Raw genomic sequence first — 15,725 nt, 5'->3', positions numbered from 1 at the left:
ATCATTTTGAGTCTTGATTCGTAATCAACGAGAAGTTTTATTAAAATCGGATGACTATTTTTAAGAGTCGTCCGTCATATTGGATCGGCCATTTTGAGTTTAGAAAAAATAACTTCAGATTCGCAATCAGCGATCTTAAAACCCCCCCTATGCGGAGTTTTATGAAAACCGAAGCATTATTTTTAAGAGTCGTCCGACATATCGGATCCGCCATTTTGAGTTTTGAAAAAATAACTTCAGATTCGTAATCAGCGACCACAAAATTCCTCTATGCGAAGTTTCAGTAAAATAGGATGATTATTTTTAAAAGTTTTCCGCACTATTCGATTGGCCATTTTGAATTTTGAAAAAATATTGGGTTGGCAACTAAGTAACTGCGGATTTTTTTTAGAAAATTAAAGACAATTTTTTCATGGAAGTAAATAACTTTATTCTGTAATGTATTGCCAATTTTGATCAATGACCCTTTGCCATCTTTCAGACAGCATCATAATCTCACGTTCATAAAACTTCTGGTTTTTATTAGCAAAAAATTGAATCAGGTACGATTTGACATCATCATCATTATTGAAATTTTTACCATTCAAGGAGTTTTGTAAAGATCGAAACAAAAAGTAATCAGATGGTGCAAAGTCAGGACTATATGGTGGATGTGGGAAATCATCCCAACCAAGCTCCAATAATTTTTGCCGAGTGGCCAAAGATGTGTGTGGCCTTGCTTTGTCATGAAGGAATACAAACTTTTTCGATTTGTCAAGTCGGGCCGCTTTTCTTCAACTGCATTATTTAATTTCGTTAGTTGTTCAAGTTGGGTGGTAAGAGTTCAAAATGGACAATGCCTTGGTAATCCCGCCAAACTGATAACAAAACCTTCTTTTGATGAATATCAGCTTTTGATGCTGTTTGAGTTGGTTCACCTGGCCTGCTCCACGATCTTTTCCGCTTGATATTTTGGTGAACAACCCATTTTCCATCACCAGTTATCAGTCGTTTTAATAATGGATCATTTTCATTACGATTCTTTAGCAAATCGCAGCTGTTAATGCGTTGCGTTAAATGCGTTTCTTTCAGTTCGTAAGGAACCCATGTATCGATTTTTTGAACACAGCCAATTTGTTTTAAGTGATTTTCAATGCGTGTATGTGATACATGAAACTTCTCTGCAATCTCACGTGTTGTACTGTGACGATCCGAATCGATTATTGTTTTGATTAGGGCGTCATCAACTTCAACTGGGCGGTTAGAGCGTTTTTCATTAAATTAAATTTTAAAGACGAATGTTGGTGGCATATACAAGTTCCTGTGGTTCCGTGAGGGCACAAAGGGACACCGAAAGGTCACCAAAGAGTTGCATATAATATACTTATATAAATGTTTACCCTTTTCAAATGTTTTTAAATATAATTCAATTTATTGTGACAACATAAACACTTATAACAAAATTTAACAAAAGTAAAAAAACAAAAGGAACTTAAAGGACAAATTAACTGACCTGACTTGACCACCATTGATTCGTAAAGTCATGCGGTGTGCGCAAAGGGGGACCTATGATAAAAATGTTAACAAAGAAAACTATTTCCTAGAAATGTAGAAAGTAAGGTGCAGTTCCCGGCCCGTTCCACTAACAAATCTCAGCTTGAAAATTCAGCAACGAATTAGAAACTAGTGAACTGCCTACCTGGGTATTTTTGTGCAGCATCATTTCTCATATCCTAAGTGAATCACAATAGTTTTTTTTACGTTAGAGTGACTAGATTTGCGAATAGCAGTGCGATCGAAATAACCCGCTCAAAAAAAAAAAAAATAATTAAACTATTTTTTTCTACTCTCAGTTTATTTTATCTTTTATTATTTGATATTTTTATTTTATCTTTTATTATCCGACACTTTTATTTTATTTTGTCTTTTATGAGTATAATCTGATATTTCTATTTAATTTTATTTTTCCGTTCAATGTAATGAAAAAAACTCTCAGTTTTTTGAACTTCGTTTTTCTTTTACGAGTACACGGAGAACCATCGAATAACGTTTTTTCGTGATCGATCGCAGCTTAAAATTTAATGTTATTTTACTATTTTTTTTATTTTAAATAAAAGCAATTGTTTTTTACTTTTTCATTTTGTTTCTCTTTATTTACTTGTAATTATTTTCTTTATTTTTTTTATTTGGCTTTATTTTGGTTCATTTTTTTATTTTATATTTTATCTTTTTATCTTATTTTGTAGTATTTTACAGTATTTAATTTAATTTTTTTACTTGTTATTCTTATTTAAATTAAACTTATTTCATTCCATTCTATTTTATTGTATTTTATTTAACTTTGTTTACTTTGTTCTTATCTTTTATTTATTGGATTTTACATAAATTGAATTAATTTTTACTTTATTTTTACTTGTTATTCTTTTTAATAATTTATTTTGGGTTTTTGCTAAAATTAATATGATTTTGTATTATTTTTTTTAATATTTTTATACCATTTTATTTTATTTTGTAATATTTAATATATTTTAAATATATTAGTATAATTTTTTTATGTAACTTAATTTCCTCTATTTCCTCTATTTAATTGCAGTTTTTAAAGTATTTTTTTGGACTTAATTGTACTTTTTTTATTAAATTTTAATTATATTTTATTCGCTTTAATGCCAACTTTGCATTAATGTATTGTATTTTATTTATTTTTTTATTGTTTTATTCCTATATTTCGCTTTGTTTTATTTAATATAATTTTTTTAATTTAATTTTATTTATTTTACTTTATTTCATTTGATTTTATTTTGTTATATTTAATTTCCTTTACTTTAGTTAAATTTATTTTATTTTTTTTTTAAATTAATGGTATTTTGGTTTTTATATTGAATTTAAGTTGATTTTGTTTTGGTTAATTTAATACATATTTTTATTTATTTAACAATTTTTTATATTTGTTTTTTGCTTAGTAAAATTTTGTTATTATATTTTGTATTTAGTTTAAATTTTTATATTTTTTTAATTTAGTTTAAATTTTTTTATATTTTTTTAAATTTTTTTATATTTTTTTAAATTTTTTTATATTTTTTTGTTATTTTGGTCACACTTTTTTTTTATTTATTTAACAATTTTTTATATTTGTTTTTTGCTTAGTAAAATTTTGTTATTATATTTTGTATTTAGTTTAAATTTTTATATTTTTTTAATTTAGTTTAAATTTTTTTATATTTTTTTAAATTTTTTTATATTTTTTTAAATTTTTTTATATTTTTTTGTTATTTTGGTCACACTATTATTATTGAGTTTAATTTGACTTTATTTTATTTTATTAAATTTTAATTTCATTTTATTCTATTTTCTTGTACCATATTTAACTTTTTTTACTTTGATATAATATATGTTTTTTATTGCGTTTTTTATTTTATTTTTATTTTATTTATTTTCTTTAATATTTATGTATTTATACCAAATACTTTTTCATTTCTTTTTTATATATTTAATTTTATTTATTTGTTCATAATTTTTTAATTCTTTTATTTATGTTATTTCATTCTATTTATTTTCTGTTGTTTTATTTTATTTTATTTCATTTTATTTTATTTTATAAAATTTTTTTTTTATTTAATTTTCTTTTTATTATTTCATTCTATTCTATTTTATTACATATCTCATATTATTTGGCGTTCCCCTTTATCTATAAAATTTTAATATATATTGCACATCATTACATAATTCAATGCTTTCCTTGTGAAACCTCCTCAATTTCTCCCATTCAACTGCCAGCTGTTACGTGTCCACATGTCGCTTCGTGCGTTTCCTCTGCTCTCCGCTCAGCTGCTCGCATATTTCGGTTTCTTAATTCATTCGCTCGCGCTTGGCCCTATTTTGTCGGTTAAGGTTAATGTACCTTAAATTTGTTTTATTCAAATTTTTTCTTTAGTTTGTTCGTTCATTTGCTTTGCCATCTGTGTTTTTTGTTGTTTTTTTTTGGCTTTTGTTTTGTTTTAAGTTTTTTCTTTGTTTGGACGCTTCTACATTTTTCGTCACCGGCGTATTTGCGGGGGGCTTTACAAGCAAATTTCAGTAGTTTCGCACCCATTTGTTTCGCCGCTCTTCTATAAATATTGCTTTTGGGTCGTTGACACTGTTTTCTACTGTTTCTGTTGCCTTGTTGCCAACGCTTCTATTGCAATAGATTTCATAGTTGTTGTTATTTGTTTGGGGCGCTATGTAGTGGATTCATCACTTTTTGTAGATTTTTTTACCTTTGTTTTTTTTATGTCCACCATTGTTTTGACGTTTTGTCTTCTGTGGTTTGTGGCTATCAAATTTTGTTGGTGCTGTTGGTGCTAGTAATTCTTGCTTTTCAAACCCTATTTGCTCTGATTGTGGCCAACAAAAGGTCGAACCAACGAACAATTGCCTAATCTGGTCGTCCATCCAGCCATGTGTGCGTGTGCGTGCGTGTTTGTGACACGTTTGTTTTCGCTTTGAGATATGGCACTGCAGCGATAGTAGTCACCTTTCTTTTGACAAAAAAAAAAACTACACCGAATAAAATATTCATAACACAAAATATTTGTTGTTGTTCTATAGTTGGCATGTTTGGAGAAATTTTGTCAAAATTCCACTGAAGTGGTTGGTGAAAGCGTCACAGAAGTGTAATTTTCGTTCCCTGTTTTACTTTTGCTTCGATGCTGCTTTTTCATCCTAAAACGAAATCTTTCATTCATTGACATGCATAGGTGTGAGTGGTGTTTGCCAATCAATTTCAGAAATGTTTTATAGACAAAGAAAACGATTGACTTTTGATGAATTTCAATTTTAAAATTGCCATAAACCATCAACAAATTTTAGGAGGTTTTTTTGTTTTTACCTCTGAATTTTCCCAATTTCAGGGCATTAGCATCTTCAAATACGGATTTACTTAATATTTTAAACAAACAGTTTTTTTTAATTTTTTTCATGATACGTACATATATAATATTTTTGGGTTCATCATAGGTTAGGGTTATGTTAAATGGCTGCCCTAGCTTAGGGCACACTTAAACGAATATATAAAATTCGTACGTTGTGATGCCATACAGGGCCATGCATTTTACGACGGCGCCGACGGTAGCTGATTTGCGTTCGTAATTAGCCGCAGCAAGCTAGTGATGAACTTCACCAAATTGGTGATATTTAGGCGCGCTATATCCGCAGGCGTAGCGAGAAAATGAGAGCCCAGGGGTCTAAATCTTTGCCAGACGAGAGCAGGACAGCTGAGAAAAAGGTGTTGAGATGATTCACATCGCCCTCAAGACAGCTTCTGCAGAATGGACTTGAGGCAATCTCAAGTCTCACCGCATGGACACCTAACGGACAATGTCCGGTAAGGATGCCCACCAAATTCGAGAGCTGGGGCTTTGTTAGCCAAAGGAGTTCCCTCGAGCATCCCCGATCTACCCGTGGCCAGAAGGGTCTCGCGACCTTGCACGTTTACGCACTAGCCCAGTGCTCGCTGAGTTGACTCGAGGCTCATCTTTCCAGGAGCAGACCACAGGAACCCCAATCCTCTCATTTCGCTACGAAACCGTCTCCAAAGTTCCCTGTCTAGCCAGCTCATCAGCCCAGCAGTTACCCTCTATGCCGCTGTGACCGGGAACCCAAATGAGCCTGATGTCGAAGTATTCGGATGCAGTCGAGAGAGAAGCCAGACATTCCCCGACCAATCTCGAACGCACGAAGGCACAAACAACGAGCCCAAGGCCCTAATTGCCGCTTGGCTATCGGAGTAAATATTTACTTCCTTAACGGTAATTACCGAGGTAAGCAAACAGTCCACCGCTTCCTTAATTGCGGATACCTCCGCTTGGAAAACACTGCAGTGGTCCGAAAGCCTAAATTTAAGTTTGATGGGGGGCTCCTTACAGAATACTCCCCCGCCAACCCTTCCGTCCAACTTCGAGCCATCCGTGAACATGTTTGCCATGCCTTGCCGCCAAATGGTGCACACCGCCCACTCCTCCCTTGAGGAAATATGAGTAGAAAAAAGTCCGCTCGGACCTAGCGTGGGTGTACAGTGGGTTCATCATAATTTTCTTTAAAAAAGTACAGCAGTACATTTTGCTAAGGATAAAAATGTAAGCAACCTTTCTGGACTCATGGATTGAGCTATTTTGTCTAGTCTCTCTCGAGTTTGAGGGAAGTCACTTCGGAGTGGAAGTCTATAGCGAGTAAGGCGGTTTCATTTGCAAAAGTTCCGACGATAATTTCCTCTGCGATTGGTAGATCTTATGTGTAAAGCATTGGACTCATTATATTGCCTTGGCGTACGCCAGCTAAACGAGGACAAAACGAAGTACCTCCTGTCATCAAACAAACAGTCGGCGCACTCGCGTTTTAGCACCCACGTCACTGTTGACAGTTATGATTTCGAGGTTGTAAGAGACATCGTAATATCAGCCTTGAAATCCAACACAGTATTTCTCTTGCCAATAAGTGCTAGTTTGGACTAAGTAGGCAATTGAGTAGTAATGTCCTCTCTCGACGAACAATATGAACACTATAAAGTGCTTATCATGTCCGTCCTAACGTATGGCGCAGAAGCTTGGACGATGACAACATCCGATAAGGCGTCGCTTGGAGCGGTGTTGACGACGAGTATCGCAGGCGATGGAATAAAGATGCAAGGGCTTCGTTTTCTGAGTCATGTCTTTCGAATGAAGACAAACCCTCCAGATCTGAAAGTATTCGATACGGTTCCAGCTGCGTTGGAAATATCAGGTCGAGAAGGATTTGGCTTCACTTGATGGTTTCAACTGGCGTCGGTTAGCACGAGAAAGAAACGGCCAAAATCGCGAAAGCGGTTATCGCGCGAATTAAAAAGAAAAAGAAGAGTGAGTTTTATATTGCAGAGTAAGCCGTCATGGCAAATGCGGTTGAAGGTTTGAGATATGCCGAGAAACGCGGCCGTGCAATACTTGTCGTGCTCAATAGCTTTGTGAATACTATTTACGAGTCAGTGTACTTGTTCGATGGTACCGTGTGGTTTTCTGAAGCCGAATTTGTGACAAATTTTTGGTCTTCCATTATTATTCTTTTGAGAAAAAAGGGACTCCCTAACTTTAGAGGTAATAGGCAATAATCAGATAACACGATAAGATTCCTCTTTTTGAGCGCTTTTTTCTGGTTTAAAAATCATTTTTATCTGTGCGACTTTCCATTCGGGAGGTGCATTATATATATACATATATATAAAGTAGACGAAGCTACAGATTCGCGAAAACACTGCCATAAGGGCCGCGACAGGATATCTCATGATGTCCCCGATACAACATCTACACGACGAGGCCAATATGCTTCCTGTGAAGGAGCATAACAAACTGCTTAGCAAGCAGTTCCTGCTAAGGTGTTAGCGCAGGCCTCACCCATGCAGACATCTGCTTGAGCTTGAGCCACCACCCAGGCATGTCAGGAAATACTTCCTCAATTACGCGGACGAGATACAAGACAAAAGAGACAGACAGCTAATGGATCGGAAAGTGTACAGACAGACCATCAACGACATTCATCGGGAGACCCTTACCAACCCTGAATGCCGTTATCGGAATCCAACCACCCCCCATCGCAAACGAAGAGCTCTAACTTCGCCGAGAGTCCCGGGTAACCTTGGCACAACTACGTTCTGGATACTGTAGCAGGTTAAACACCTACTTATCCAGAATTGACCCCGACATACTAAACATATGTCCGGCATGTGAAGGCACCCCGCACGACACTAACCACTTTTTCACATGCCCTATTAAACCCACTCATCTAACACCCCTTTCCCTCTGGACCCAACCCGTCGAAACAGCTGGTTTCCTGGGCCTACCGTTAGATAAGCTAGACGAAGACGACCGGTGATTACACTACACTGACAGGGCAAAGTTACTGCTACAACAACAACAGAGCATTATATACATACGTGAGAAAAGAGACTCCTTTATCGAGCAAATGTTTGAGTAGTTTTATTGCTGCTCTTACTATGCATTTCAAGTTATAAAATATCACATCTCAAAATTTCAAAAGCACCGTAGAGTTACCCAAAGCGATGCAAATTCCGCGAGATATAATACTTAAGTTCATCTACTTACTGCCAATTTGTCACAGAGCCTTTTAGAAAATCCCACATAAATTGAATAAACCATCTCCATCATAATCACATACACACATACATACACATCTAACGAACAGCTTTTATTTTCCAGATCGCATTACTTTTAAAATGGGACTGCATCAACGACATCTATCGAATTTCTACAAACTGCACCAAAGCTCCATAAATGAAAAAAGGACTTTGTAATAACAGAAATTTACAAAGATCGCTTAAAAAAGCGCACAAGTTAGACACATTTATTATTATTATAGTTGAAGTGAAATCAAATTTTTGATTCTAAGAAATAATGTCCTCCACAAAAGCAGAGAGCGCTGCTGGCGCCAATCCCTCAGCGGCTGCCTTTGGCTCAACGCTAGCGGGCAATGCGTTCCAGCTGCCCGTGAATATGCATAACCATGCTCAAATAACTTCAAATGGCAGTAGCTGTCACAGTACGAATGGCACAACTACAACGACCACAACAACAACGCGCAACAATATATCCGTCACGAATATCAAATGCGAAATGGATGAGGGCATTGCGGCATCGTTCATGCCCAACGGCAATATAATGCCTGTCATAGCTGCGACGGGCGCTGCCGGCTTCTATAACGGTGCCAGCAGTGGGAGTGGTGGTGGTGGTGTTGGTATACGTATACCTGTCACGAAGGCGGAAGATTCCGATTCGGAGACTGAATTGACGAACATTGAGAATTTAAAGGTGACGCGACGCGCGCACACAAATGCGGACAGCAGTACGCCTGGCAGCAGTGCTGCTATTGGCGGTAGCTCTAGTACCACAAATCACAACAAGAATGGACCCCGTCCCATGTCCTGGGAAGGTGAACTCTCCGAAACGGAGACGACTGAAACGGAGCTCATGGAAACGGAAAATTCGTTAGGTAGTAGCGGCATATTGCCGAATAGTTTAAACACCAGTATTGGCGGCATCGGTGTGGCGGTGATTAAGAGTGAGGCGACCACCACAACACCTGGACACACGGTGGCGCCTACGCCTACACATCCCATTAAACCCGAGCAAATGGAGCAAATTTCCGTGGAGGTGCATAGCGCTACGGCGGGTGCGGGTCCATCTCGCAGTGGTTTGGGCAGCAGCAGCAGCGCGGGCAGTCTATATCCCACGCCACACACAAAACTAGCGCCTACGCAAAGTGATCCCATAAATTTGAAATACGAACCCGATGCTTCCGCTACGGGGATCATTTCAGCTGGCGCTAATGTAAACTCGCCACTTTTAACGCGCAATAAATCAGCCACGCTGCCATTGCCTGCTAATCCCAGCCCCGATTCTGCCATACATTCCGTCTATACGCACAGCTCACCATCCCAATCGCCGTTGACGTCGCGTCATGCGCCCTACACCCCATCGCTTAGTCGAAACAATAGCGACGCATCACACAGTTCTTGCTACTCCTACAGCTCAGAGTTTAGTCCAACACATTCACCTATACAGGGTAGACATGCGCCACCAGCTCCTGCACTCTACGGCAGCTTCAATGGCTCGTTGCATCATTCGGTGCTCTACCGACCCATTTCGGTGGACAGCGGTGGTGCTGGCAATGGCAATTCCGGTGGAAACTGTAATGCGGAGGTGCAAAATCTTAGCATGGACACGAAGGTCTCGCCACTCAATATAGGTCTTGAAGGATTGCCTGCCTCGCCGGCTGGTATTTCGCGTCAACAACTCATCAATTCACCCTGTCCCATTTGTGGCGATAAAATTTCCGGCTTCCATTATGGTATTTTCTCGTGCGAATCTTGTAAGGGCTTTTTCAAGCGCACTGTCCAGAATCGCAAAAATTATGTGTGCGTACGTGGCGGTCCTTGTCCGGTGAGCATTTCGACGCGTAAGAAATGTCCTGCCTGCCGTTTCGAAAAATGTCTGCAGAAGGGCATGAAGCTCGAAGCCATACGAGAGGATCGTACGCGTGGCGGCCGCTCCACGTACCAGTGCTCGTATACGTTGCCCAATTCGATGCTAAGTCCGTTATTGAGTCCCGAGCAGCAGGGTGTTGCTGCAGCAGTAGCAGCGGCTGCAGCAGCAGCGGCCAGTCAACAGCAGCAACAGGGACGACTTGGTACGCAAATGGCGCATGCAATGACCGCACAGCAGCAGCCCGCATTGAACGGGCTGACAGCGGGACTGAGTGTGGGACAAACAGTAATCAAGTCGGAGCAGTGCGATGACGGAGGTGCATCGGCGCGTGCAACAAACATTCCAACGTTACTGCAGGTGAGTTCAGCTAAGTTGGTGTACCGCAATGGATTTGGTTATATTTAATTAAATTAATTAAAAGCAAACCACATTTTAATTAAGGTTATTAAAAAGGCATTCCTCATTTTTCCAGGAAATCATGGATGTTGAACATCTGTGGCAGTATAATGAAGCCGAATTGGCGCGTCTCAATCAACCGATCTCCTCATCGTCTTCTTCATCTTCCAATGCATCTTCGTCCTCATCGTCCACTGCGGTTAGTGGCGGTGGTGCCACTGTCAATCCACAAATGACAAACCCTTTGCTGGCAAGTGCTGGCTTCGGTAACGGTGAAAATACCAATCCCGATCTGATTGCGCACCTGTGCAATGTGGCGGATCATCGGCTGTACAAGATCGTCAAATGGTGCAAGAGTTTGCCACTCTTCAAGCATATTTCGGTATGTCGTTGTGATCTTAAGTGAATTTTTTTTTTGCGCATTTCTCTAATTTTATCAATTTTTTTTTGTAGATCGATGATCAAATTTGCCTACTGATCAATTCGTGGTGTGAATTGCTGCTCTTCTCTTGCTGCTATCGCTCAATCGATACGCCGGGCGAGATCAAAATGTCACAAGGCAAGAAGATTAGCTTAGCGCAGGCGAAATCAAGTGGCTTACAGGTGAGCAGCAGGCCAAAAAATGTCAGAATAGTAATATTTGTGTGGCCGAAGGTTGTACAATTTTGTAAACTTCTTTTTCTTTTTATGGAATTACGCCACTTTAGGCCTGCATTGAACGAATGTTGAACCTGACAGAAAACTTGAGACGCCTACGAGTTGATCGCTACGAATATGTTGCCATGAAAGTGATTGTGCTACTGCAGTCAGGTAATTTTTGTTTTGCTTTACTTACTTCATTTTTATAAAATATTTTTTATTTAGTTTTTCTTACTTTAGAATAAATTTTTATTTCATTGGTATTTTTTAACTGACTTTATTTCATTAAATTTTTTGTATTTTGTTTAATTTTGCCTAATATTTTTATTTTGTTATTTAATATTTTATTTACTTAACTTAATTTAGTTTAATTTTCTTCTTAATTTATTTTAAATTTGTTTGGTTTTCGTTTATTTTTATTCAATTATGATTATTTTATTTTTAAATTTAATTTTGTTGTATTTTAATGCATTTTATTTATTTATTTAAATTTGATTTGGTAATTAAAATTTATTTTATTTTAATTTAATTTTATTTGTTTTTAATTTAATATCTCTATTGTTTAATTTATTTTCGTAGTTGAAATTTATTTTATTTTAATTTAGTAATTTTATTTTTTTAATTAATAAATTTACGTTATTTTATTTGATTTTAATTTTGGTTCCTATTTATATATTTTTATTCAATTATTGTTTGTTTTTGATTTTTTTTTGTGTCCGAATTTAATTTAGTTTAATTTTGTTTTAAAGCATTTTATTAAATTGCTTATTTTTTAATTGTTTTTGTTATATAATTTTAGTTTTATTTCGTTACATATTTTTTTTAATTTACTTAATTTTAATCAATTTTCTAAAATTGTAGTGAAGGAATTAAATTTTTTTACTATATATTCTTCTTCTTAATTGGCGCTATAACCGCTTACGCGATTTTGGCCGAGTTTAACAAAGCGCGCCAGTCGTTTCTTTCTCGTGCTAACCGACGCCAGTTGGAAATACCAAGTAAGACCAAGTCCTTCTCCATCTGATCTTTCCAACGCAGAGGATGCCTTCCTCTGCTACCACCTGCCAACGTAGCCGCTGGATCTTTATTCGCTGCGCTATGTCTATGTCGTCGTAAAGCTCATACAACTCATCGTTCCATCGTCTGCGATATTCGCCGTTGCCAACGTACAAAGGTCCAATAATCTTACACAGAATTCTTCTCTCAAACACTCCAAGCGTCGCTTCATCGGATGTTGTCATCGTCCACGCTTCTGCGCCATACGTTAGGACGGGCATGATGAAGCCTTGTAGAGTGTTAGTTTTGTTTGTCGAGAAACGACTTTACTACTCAATTGCCTACTTAGTCCAAAGTAGCACTTGTTGGCAAGAGATATTCTGCGTGTGGATTTCACGGCTGACATTGTTATCGGTGTTAATGTTGGTTCCTGAATACACGAAGTCTTTTACAACCTCAAAATTATAACTGTCAACAGTGACGTGGGTGCCGATACGCGAGTGCGCCGACTGTTTGTTTAAAGACAGGACGTTTTGTCCTCGTTTACCACCAGACCTATTCGCTTTGCCTCTTTATCCAGTTTGGAGAAGGCAGAACTAACAGCGCGGTTGTTAAGGCCGATGATGTCAATATCATCAGCATACGCCAACAATTGTACGCTCTTATAAAATATTGTGCCTGACCAATTAAGTTCTGTGGCTCTTACGATGCTCTCCAACAACAGGTTAAAGAAGTCACACGACAGCGAGTCACCTTGTCTGAAACCTCGTTTCGTATCAAACGGGTTTGAAGAGGTCCTTCCCAATTCTGACGTCGCTGCTGGTGTTGAGCAACGTCATCTTGCATAGCCGTATTAGTTGTGATGCATGCACCTTACCAGCTCCTCACCGCCATGTTTGAATAGCTCACCCGGCAATCCGTCGGCGCCCGCGGCTTTGTTGTTCTTTAGACGCGTTATCGCTATTCTCACCTCGTCATGATCGGGTAGCGGAACGACAATTCCGTCGCCAACGATTGGAGTATATGGACGAAACACTTCTCGAACCTGTTTTACTATATATACTTTTATTAAATTTTTCGTAGTTTTTTTTATATTTTTTACCCTTGTTTTTATAATCTTTTTCAATTTAATTTAATTTTTAATATTTTTATTTAGTTCTGTTTTTTTCTTTAATTTAACCTAATTTATTTTATCGAAGCTTTCCTTTAAATTATTTTCTCGTAATTTTGTTTATTTTATTTTTTTGATGGTGTTTTTTTTTAATTTAATTTGAATTCTTTTTATTTTATTTTATTGTTTTTTTTTTTTTAATTAATTTTTTCTTTTAATCAATTATTTTCTCGTAATTTTATTTATTTTGTTTATATATTTTTTCAATTTAATTTTTAATTACTTTTATTTTTTGTTTTTTTTTTCATTTAGTTTAGTTTTTTGATTATTTTTTTTAATTTTTTTTTTTGATTATTTTTTTCTTTAATTTTATTTTTTGATTATTTTTTTTTTAATTTAATTTTGTTAATTTTATTTTTTTCTGAATGTGTTTTTTTTGTTTAATTTAATTTGAATCCTTTTATTTTTTTTACATTTTCAATTTTAGTTTGTTAATTTATTTGATTTTTTTAATTGTTTTTTGTTTTTAATTAATTTTTTCTTTTAATCAATTTTTTTTTTCTAATTTTATTTATTTTGATTATATATTTTTTAATTTAATTTCTCATAAGTTTTAGTTTTTGTTTTTTTCTGTTAGTTTTATTTTTATATTGTTTTTTATTTTTATTATTATTTTGATAATTTTTTTAAATATTTTTTTATTTTATTTTTATTGTTTTTTTTTAATTAAATTCTTAATTCTTTTTAGTTTTTTGTTTTATTTTTTTACCTTTTCATTTTTAGTTGTTAATTTTTTTAAGTTTTGTAAGTTCAATTTAAATTAATTAATTTTTTTATTGCATATGTTTTCAGTGCAATTATTTTTATTTTTTTATTTTTATTTTGTTTATTTTTTTTGTTTTTTATTTTTATTTTTATTTTTTAAATTTAATTTTATTTGACTTAATTTTATTTTGTTGTAGCTTTACTTATTTTTGTATTTATTTTATTACATTTCATTTTATTTTTTTTTTTATTTTTTATTTTATTATATTTAATTGGACTTTGTTTTATTTAATTTTATATTCTATTAAAGTTTGCAAATTCGAATCTGGAATTTAATTTCTAATATTTTTTTATATACCTTTCAATAACTTATTATTTCCACAGACACCAGCGAATTACACGAGCCCGTCAAGGTGCGCGAGTGCCAGGAGAAGGCGTTGCAAGCCTTGCAGGCCTACACGCTTGCGCACTATCCAGATACGCCGTCCAAATTTGGTGAGTTGCTGCTGCGCATACCAGACTTACAAAAGACGTGCCAGGTAAGTTAATGCTTTCAAAAAGTTCTGTTTATAAATTAAATAATAAAAACAAAAAAACACACCCAGCTTGGCAAGGAGATGCTCACCATAAAATCACGTGACGGTGGCGATTTCAATTTACTTATGGAGCTCCTGCGTGGAGAACATTGACAATTGCTCTGGCAGAGTGTGCACAGAGTAGAGCAACAGCAAGAAAAAGCAGCGAGGGTAGCGTTTGAATGTCGCCAGCTGCTCAATTGGCGAAGTGCAATGGATGTAGCCTCAAGTGAGGCCAGTAGTTGTGCTTGAACAGAAAGGAGTGAGAGCAAAAGGTGTATGGAATGTGACGCAATGCTTCCAGAAATTATTAAGAAAGTTGCAAACGAAGACAGCTTAAATTTATATGCAAATGTAAACCTTATATTAGTGAATGCTAACTATCTAAGAAGAGAAAAAAATCGCTAGCGTAATGCAGTAAGAAAATATGAACCTATTTTAAACTTGATTTTATAAGTAAATATAAAAGTGTAATAGATGTTAGTGTATGGCGAAATGCCCAGTTCGAGTAACTAAAATTTTAGTATTTTTTACTATGCCCATAAATAATTAGACTAAGTAAGCAGGCTTAATTTAGATACTAATTAGCTAAGTAAGCGAATAAAAAAACTTAAATATGAAAAACATGTGCCTAAATGAGTAAACGTTAAAGAAACTGATAGTAAAATGCAACATATTCAAAAGGAATATAAAACTTTTTTTTTTAATTTTGTGTAACTATGGAAAATAGTGCATGAATGGAAAAAACACAAAAATTCGAAAGCTGCGTTAGGCATTCAATACGCAGTCGTAGTCCAAATGAAGTCAGCTGCAAGAGTAGTAACAGTTTGTGAAAATGTTTCGTAGAGGCTGAGACTAATTCTAAAATAATTTTTTCTTCGTTTTTTTTATTGGACTGCATGCGATTGTGCGCCTTATGTAGGTTTTCGAAAAAATGAATGAAAATACACGCAATAGTATCAATTAAATATTTGCCAAATTTATAAGAACTTTTGTAGTGCTTAATATTATATGTATGTATGTACATAAATATATGAAAGTAAAAAATAATAGCAATAAAAATTATTCGCTTATAAAAAATTTTAAGAATTTTGTGACATACAAATTTATGAGATCCTGCGAATGTATGCACTTGTGAAAAGTTGAAAATTAGTTTGTTAAGTATGTAGAAAACTTCAAAACCAGCTACAGCACACACTAACTATAGTGGCGCAAAATTAATCATCCAATTTTACTTTTGAATAACTTTTTTGTTCA

General features: G+C 35.3%; 1 protein-coding gene across 1 annotated transcript in view; it reads left to right on the top strand.

Annotated features, from left to right (window-relative positions):
- The window catches only part of LOC129247975 (nuclear hormone receptor FTZ-F1 beta), a 95,738-nt gene extending 80,263 nt beyond the window's left edge, over window positions 1-15,475 (top strand). The window contains exons 3-8 of the mRNA XM_054887364.1: window positions 8,202-10,343; window positions 10,459-10,764; window positions 10,836-10,985; window positions 11,090-11,192; window positions 14,278-14,432; window positions 14,499-15,475. Of these exons, the coding sequence (XP_054743339.1) occupies window positions 8,397-10,343; window positions 10,459-10,764; window positions 10,836-10,985; window positions 11,090-11,192; window positions 14,278-14,432; window positions 14,499-14,582 (2,745 nt within the window). The 5' untranslated portion in view covers window positions 8,202-8,396 and the 3' untranslated portion in view covers window positions 14,583-15,475. The remainder of the gene's footprint in view (window positions 1-8,201; window positions 10,344-10,458; window positions 10,765-10,835; window positions 10,986-11,089; window positions 11,193-14,277; window positions 14,433-14,498) is intronic.
- Window positions 15,476-15,725: the final 250 nt, after the last annotated feature.

This window comes from Anastrepha obliqua, chromosome 5, assembly GCF_027943255.1.
Source record: "Anastrepha obliqua isolate idAnaObli1 chromosome 5, idAnaObli1_1.0, whole genome shotgun sequence".
In the NCBI taxonomy this organism is placed as follows: domain Eukaryota; kingdom Metazoa; phylum Arthropoda; class Insecta; order Diptera; family Tephritidae; genus Anastrepha; species Anastrepha obliqua.
This window is presented reverse-complemented; position numbering and strand designations above follow the sequence as displayed.